This window comes from Hylobates moloch, unplaced genomic scaffold (assembly GCF_009828535.3).
Source record: "Hylobates moloch isolate HMO894 unplaced genomic scaffold, HMol_V3 SCAFFOLD_42, whole genome shotgun sequence".
Lineage (NCBI taxonomy): Eukaryota > Metazoa > Chordata > Mammalia > Primates > Hylobatidae > Hylobates > Hylobates moloch.
The window spans coordinates 391,270-398,696 of NW_026652317.1; the positions used below are offsets into that span (position 1 = coordinate 391,270).

Genomic DNA, 7,427 nt, shown 5'->3' on the forward strand with positions numbered 1-7,427 from the left:
AAAAAAAAAAAAAAAAAAAAAAATAGGTCGACCAGGCACAGTGGCTCACACCTGTAATCCCAGCACTTTGGGAGGCCAAAGCAGGTGGATCACCTGAGGTTAGGAGTTCAAGACCAGCCTGGCCAACATGGCGAAACCCCATCTCTATTAAAAATACAAAAGTTAGTGGGATGTGGTTGTGAGCACCTGTAGTCCCAGCTACTCAGGAGGATGAGGCAGGAGACCTGCTTGAACCCGGGAGGCGGAGGTTGCAGTGAGCCAAGATCACGCCACCGCACTCCAGCACGCGTGACAAAGCAAGACTCCGTCTCAAAAACAACAACAACAACAAAAGAAAATAGGTTGGGTGCAGTGGCTCACACCTGTAATCACAGCACTTTGGGAGGCTGAGGTGCGAGGAACATCTGAGCCCAAATGTTCAAGATCAGCCTGGGCAACATGGGAAACTCATTTCTACAAAAAAAATACAAAAATTAGCCAGGCACGGCGGCATGATCTTGTAGTCCCAGCTATTCTGGAAGTTGAGATGGGAGGATCGCTTGAACCCAGGAGGCAGAGGTTGCAGTGAGCCGGGATCACACCACTGCACTCTGGCCTGGGCAACAGAGTGAGATCTCGTCTCAATCAGTCAATCAATCAAAAAATCTATAAAAATATTAAAATATGTGTTTTTTAGGCCAGGTGCGGTGGCTCACGCTTGTAATCCCAGCACTTTGGGAGGCCAAGGCAGGGGGATCACCTGAGGTCAAGAGTTCAAGACCAGCCTGGACAACATGGTGAAACCCCTGCTCTATTAAAACTACAAAAATTAGCCGAGCGTGCTGGCGCGTGCCTGTAATCCCAAACTACTAGGGAGGCTGAGGCAGGAGAATCGCTTGAACCCGGGAGGTGGGAGTTAACAGTGTTCTGAGATCGCACCACTGCACTCCAGCCTGGGCGACAGCACAAGACTCTGTCTCAAAAATAAATTTTTAAAAAAATGGGCCAGGCATGGTGGCTCATGCCTGTAATCTCAGCACTTTGGTAGGCCAAGGTGGGCGGATAACAAGGTCAGGAGTTCAAGACCAGCCTGGCTAACATGGTGAAACCCCATCTCTACTAAAACTACAAAAAATAGCTGGGCGTGGTGGCTCATGCCTATAATCCCAGCTACTCAGAAGGCCGAGACAGGAGAATTGCTTGAATCTAGAAGGCAGATGTTGCAGTAAGCCAAGATCGTGCCTCTGCACCCCAGCCTGGGCAACAGAGCATGAGACTCAGTCTCAAAAATAAATAAAATTTAAAAATAAAATATCAAGCGTGGGCCAGGTGTGGTGGCTCACGCCTGTAATCCCAGTACTTTGGGAGGTCGAGGCAGATGGATCACTTGAGGTCAGGAGCTTTACACCACCCTGGCCAACATGGTGAAACCCTGTCTCTACTGAAAATACAAAACTTTGCCGAGTGTAGTGGTGCACACCTGTAATCCCAGCTACTCGGGCAGCTGATGCAGGTGAATTGCTTGAACCTGGGAGGCAGAGGTTGCAATGAGCTGGGATCGTGCCACTGCACTCCAGCCTGGGTTACAGAGTCAGACTCTGTCTCAAAAAAAAAAAAAAATTTATGAATGAATGAGAGAGAACACTAAAACAAGAACATTGAATGTCAATACCTATTTTCCTGCCTGTGAGTCTTATGGGTCCCATGTTCATACACTACCAAAGACAAGAAGTGTCAAAAGTCTCCATTTAAACAAAAATCGTTTTGTTACTGCTTTAAGTGCTGATTCTGTGGGAACAAGTTAGAAAATTCTCAGTAGTGTCTCTCACCTCTGCATTCAGTCATCCTATTGTTTTGTTTCTTGGTAAGAAACTGGGTCTTGCCCTGTTGTCAAGGCTGGAGTGCCGTGGCCATGATAGCTCACTGCAATCTCAAACTCCTGGGCTCAAGTGATCCTCCTGCCTTAGCCTCTTGAGTAGCTAGGACTACAGGCTGGCACTATCACACCCAACTAATTGTTTTTATGGTTTTTGGGGAAGAGGGGTCTACTACGTTGCCCAGACTTGAACTCATCCTTTTTTTTTTTTTTTTAAGCAAAAGGCCACAAAAAAGCAGTCACAAAATCACATAATCTATTCCCAGTAAAGATATTCTCTCTTCAGCCCATTCTCTCCATGTATGAATCTATCTTAAAAAGGAGGGAAGGGGCCGGGCGCAGTGGTTCACACTGGCAATCCCAGCACTTTAGGAGGCCAAGGCGGGCAGATCACCTGAGGTCAGGAGTTCAAGACCAGCCTGACCAACATGGAGAAACCCCAACTCCACTAAAAATACAAAATTAGACAGGCGTGGTGGCACATGCCTGTAATCCCAGCTACTTGAGAGGCTGAGGCAGGAGAATTGTTTGAACCCAGGAGGCGGAGGTTGCAGTGAGCCGAGATCGCACCATTGCACTCCAGCCTGGGCAACAAGAGGGAAACTCCATCTCAAAAAAAATTTTAAAAATTAAAAAATAAAAGAAAAAAAAGGAAGACAGTGCCTCTTCGTTTTTATGTGTAATCTCCCTCTACTGAATGATGCTAAATGAGCTCTCACTTTGAGAATAACAGAGATAATATACAAGACCCACAGAATCACTAAGAACTAAATTCCTAAAGGCTCTTTAAACTCATATGTCTAGTTTTCAGAAGTTTCTTTTTATTTTCTTTTTTTTTTTTTTTTTTTGAGAGGGAGTCTCACTCTATTGCCCAGGCTGGAGTACAGTGGCACGATCCCAGCTCACCACAACCTCCATCTCCCGGGTTCAAGCAATTCTTCTGCCTCAGCCTCCCCAGTAGCTGGGATTACAGGCACCCACCACCACACTCGGATAATTTTTGTATTTTTAGTAGAGACAGGGTTTCATCATGTTGGCGAGGCTGGTCTCACACTCCTGACCTCAAGTGATCCGTCTGCCTCGGCCTCCCAAAGTGCTGGGACTATAGATGTGAGCCACCACACCTGGCCCTTTGTTAAAAATTACAGCAAATCATGCCTGTTTTAAAAGAATCAGAAGTTGCAGAAAAACCCTAACATACCCAGTTATAACCTCTCTCTCCAGATCATTTTGTATCCAGATTTTTATTTTTAAAAATCACGGGGCTGGGCACGGTGGCTCACCCCTGTAAGTCCCAACACTTTGGCAGGATCCACAAGGCAGGAGGATCACTTGAGCCCAGGAGTTCCAGACCAGACTGGGCAACAGAGTGAGACCTTGTCTCTAATTAAATAAAAAATTTAATTAGCCCAGTGTGGTGATGCATGTCTGTGGTCCTAGCTACTCAGGAGACTGAGGCAAGAGGATCACTTGAACCCGGGAGGCGGAGGTTGCAGTGAGCCGAGATTGTGCCACCGCACTCCAGCCTGGGTGACAGAGCAAGACTCCGTCTCAAAAAAAAAAAAAAAAAAAAAAGGCACAAACAAAGCACTCACAGAAAACTAAACACAGAATTCACTCTACATATTGGCCAAAGGGAGACAATTTCTGGATACTGAGCAACACACCATTTTACATGAAAACTGATGGCCAGGTGCGGTGGCTCACACCTGTAATCCCAGCACTTTGGGAGGCTGAGGCGAGTGGATTGCCTGAGCTCAGGAGTTCGAAACCAGCCTGGGCAACAAGGTGAAACCCCGTTTCTACTAAAATACAAAATATATATGTATATTAGCCGGGCGGGGTGGCACGTGCCTATAGTCCCAGCTACTCAGGAGGCTGAGGCAGGAGAATTGCTTGAACCCGGGAGGCAGTGAGTTGAGATCGTGCCACTGCACTCCAGCCTGGCGACAGAGAGAGACTCCGTCTCAAAAAAAAAAGAAAAGAAAACTGATAACAAGGTGTGTTTATGTTTGTGGCCTGGGAGTTGGCTCATTTAGCATTTCATAAATGTTCTCTGTTCTCAGGTCATGACCCTTTGCCCAATGGTTTAACTATGGAGAATTTATAGATGTAACTGAAAAAATAACTACAAATAAATTCATTGGATAACCTATTTTTTTTTTAAGAGTCATTTACTTAAGAAATTAGTATGGAACCCAGAGTCTAGCAGTCAGTCAGTTTTGTTTTCTGATTCTGCAACCTGTGGCAGATGGTTTTCTTGGCACGTGTGACCTTGGCATTTCGCCCATATTTACACGGACTGACAGGAGTTTAAGGCTGGAGGGAGCATTTATTTTACCTGAAGTAAAAGGTCATGTCAGGCTTTGCTTGTCACCTGTGTGTACATGTGGTTAATTCCCAGTCACTTCCATATATATCCACACACTGGCAAGGGCCTACATGAGCATGAAGCAGCAAGTAGCACTTGACCTCTGTTCTATAAAGAGTGCTAACAAACAAGCGGAAAATTGTGATCCTATCATTTGGTTTTTCATCCCTTCCTTCCCTATATGAAAGGGAAAGCTCTTGAAACAGTCCATTCTGGCGGGGTGCGGTGGCTCACGCCTGTAATCCCAGCACTGGGATGGTCAGCCCGAGGCCAAAGTGGGCAGATCACTTGAGACCAGGAGTTCAAGACCATCCTAGGCACCATGGAGAAATCCTGTCTCTACTAAAAACAAAAATTAGCAGGGAGTGTTGTCCTAGCTACTTAGGAAGCTGAGGCACAAGAATCGCTTGAACCCGGGAGGCACAGGCTCACTGGGAGGCAGAGGTTGCAGTGAACCGAGATCACTCCACTGCACTCCACCCTGGGCAACAGAGTGAGACTATGTCTCAAAAAAAAAAAAAAAAAAAAGAGAGAGTCAATTTTGTTTGGCAAATTCAATAGCATTCCTTTGAGAAAATTGGATCCCACAATCAGAACTAAAAATCATCACTACAGTCAACCTTTTAAAAAAGGAAAAGAACTATTTAACCAGATGCAAAGGTATATGTGACAACAAAAAAAAATTTAATGGTGTTACTATTCAGTGTTAGGAAATGAGCTACAAATCTCACATCCTAAAAACTCTTGAAGTCTTTTTGAAAAATACCATGTCATTCCTTCAATAATTAGTTATTTCACCTCCTTTGATCACCATGTATTTAACCAGGTGTGCTAGGTGCTTGAGAAACAAAAATAGGACACATCACCTGCCTTTGATAAGGTCCACAGAAATAACGCCAGTGCAGGCTGAAAGCTGAACTCCTTGTCAGTCTCAAGAAGCCAAGGACCTATCATTTGCACCCTAGAACTCCAAAAGGTTCAGAGAGTCGAGGTGAGGGCGCCCAGGTCACTGCTCGGGTGCTAGAGTTAACAGGCGGCCAAATGCACGTATAAACAGCAGTCTGAGAAGGAAACTCAGACGGAAAAAGTGTTGCCAACTGTCACCTACATCTTCCCAACCCCGCCCCCCAATCCTTTTTATAAATAAACGGACGGTTTTTTAAGGGAACTGTCCAAGGTTACAACCTGATACGGAGGAATGCTTTGGTTTGGGATACCAATGAAATTTTTATATATTTATTGAGTACTGCCACACAACATCTAAAAGTTGACAAAGTGTCAACCAAGGCACACAGAATATAAAATAAGACCTCTTTCTCAACGAGATTAAAACGTCAAGAAGAAACTGACCGAAAGAGGGAGATCTCTAACTTCCTCAAAGCAAGGCAACCCCCTGGAAAGGTACTGGAACTAGCGGAAGTTACACATCCAGGGCAGAAGTGTCCCCCTCCCCAAGGGTAAAACTTTGAACCGCCATCTGACTATCCCACGGTGGTCGGAAACTTCCCTCAACAAGAAGCAACCAGACACCCAACAATCTCCGCCCTTGGCTAACCCCAGGTGTCCTCAGGCCAGGCTGTCGCTTCCTCCCCGGGCCCTGCCTCCTCCATCTCGCTCCCTTCCCAGGACACTCAGTAGCCGGCCTCGGCTTCCAACGCCGGCCTGGCTCCCGGGGTACCTGGAGGCCGCCGGGCTCGGTCCCGGGGGGCATCGGCCTCAGACCCGCCCTACAGGAGGCCCGTCGCGCCTCTAGTCCCCGACCGGGCCGCGACCCCCGCCCCGGCCGCCCCCGGAGACGGATCCCGCGGCCCCCGCCCTGCCGCCGGCCTCACCTCCTCAGCGTGCTTGCGCAGCGCCTTCTCCCGCTCGTACTGGGTGATGAGCTGCTCGTTGTCGTCCCGCAGCAGCTCCAGCTCCACCTGGTGCTCCTGGTCCTGCGCGAACACCGAGTCCAGGTTCTCCAGCACAGCCACCACCAGCGGCATCAGCTCCTTGACCACCTCCTCGTCGTAGCGCCCGATGAGCCGCTCGAACTCGCGGTAGATGGAGCCGGCCAGGCCGGACACTCGCTCCGACATCACGGCCCCGGAGCCGCCGGGCTCCTCCTGATACACCACACCGTCCTCCAGCTCCATGGTGGCAAGCGGGCGGGCGGGCGGCCCGGGGCGTCGCCGGCTGAGGGGCGGCACCGGCCCGCACGGGACGGGCCCGGCTTGGGCTGGGACGGGGACTAGGGCTGGAGCCCGGGCCGGGGCTGGGGCTGGGCCCGGCGGGGTGGGGACCGGGGCCGGAGGAGGGGAGGGGTGGTGTGCGCGCTCTCACCCCAACCGTCGCTGCACCAACTGCCGGGGCGGCCCGGCCGCGCGCGCCACACGTCATCCGCGGGGCGGGGCCGGCGCCGCGTCAACCCGATGGGCGGGGCGGGGCCGGCGCCGCGTCAACCCGATGGGCGGGGCGCCGCGGGAGGCCAGGCGCGGCCGGGGGCGGGGCCATGCGTCTTCGGGCGCGGGCGGAGGAAGCCATGGCGTCAACAGCTGGCGTCCTGGGGACTGTGCGGGCGCCAATGGGAAAGACTGCGGTCGGCGGGTGGGGAGAAGTGTCCATCCACGGCGGGATTCGCGGGGCGGGTCCCAGGGGAAAGGGAGGGGTTCGGGAAGAGTGACGAGGTAACTTAGCTGGCATTTCTATGGCTTTTTAAAGCTCACAAAGCATCTACTCACTTCATCCCCACAACAGGCGTAAAGCGGTAGATGTGTGGACCTCGTTTCACAGACAAAGAAACTAGGCCCAGCAAAGTGGTGGTGCTCTCAAGGTCACGGAGCTATAACGGGAAACGGGCTGAGCCGGGACTCAAACCAATTCTCCAGATTGAGAATTCCAGGAGTGACTGCTAATAGGTATGGGATTTCCTTTTGGGATAATAAAAATGTTCTAAAAATGTATTATAGTGATGGATACACAACTCTAAATATGCTAAAAGACATTCAACTTTACACGTTAAGTGAGTGAATCATATGGCGTGTGAATTATATCTCAAGTTATTAAAAAATAAACAAGAAGGGTGATAGCATTCTGGAGAAGGGTGAAACTGGGACGTTACATGTTGCACTTTCCAAAATAGTGTATCTGCTACTTCTGGCCAACTTGGGAGGGGGACATTTCCAGGCTCCAGCCACCCTCCTCTCCTCAAGTCTTGAAGTG

The 7,427-nt window shown here is 49.7% G+C and overlaps 1 protein-coding gene across 8 annotated transcripts in view; it reads right to left on the reverse strand.

Annotated features, from left to right (window-relative positions):
• The window catches only part of LOC116463573 (C-Jun-amino-terminal kinase-interacting protein 4), a 165,472-nt gene extending 158,899 nt beyond the window's left edge, over positions 1–6,573 (reverse strand). For 5 of the 8 annotated variants that reach the window (XM_058434731.1, XM_032146748.2, XM_058434730.1 and 2 more), the window contains exon 1: positions 6,059–6,567. In XM_058434731.1, the coding sequence (XP_058290714.1) occupies positions 6,059–6,361 (303 nt within the window). In that variant the 5' untranslated portion in view covers positions 6,362–6,567. Of the gene's footprint in view, positions 1–6,058 lie in introns of all 8 variants that reach the window. The other 3 variants (XM_032146753.2, XM_032146751.2, XM_032146752.2) reach the window with 2 other exon arrangements.
• Positions 6,574–7,427: the final 854 nt, after the last annotated feature.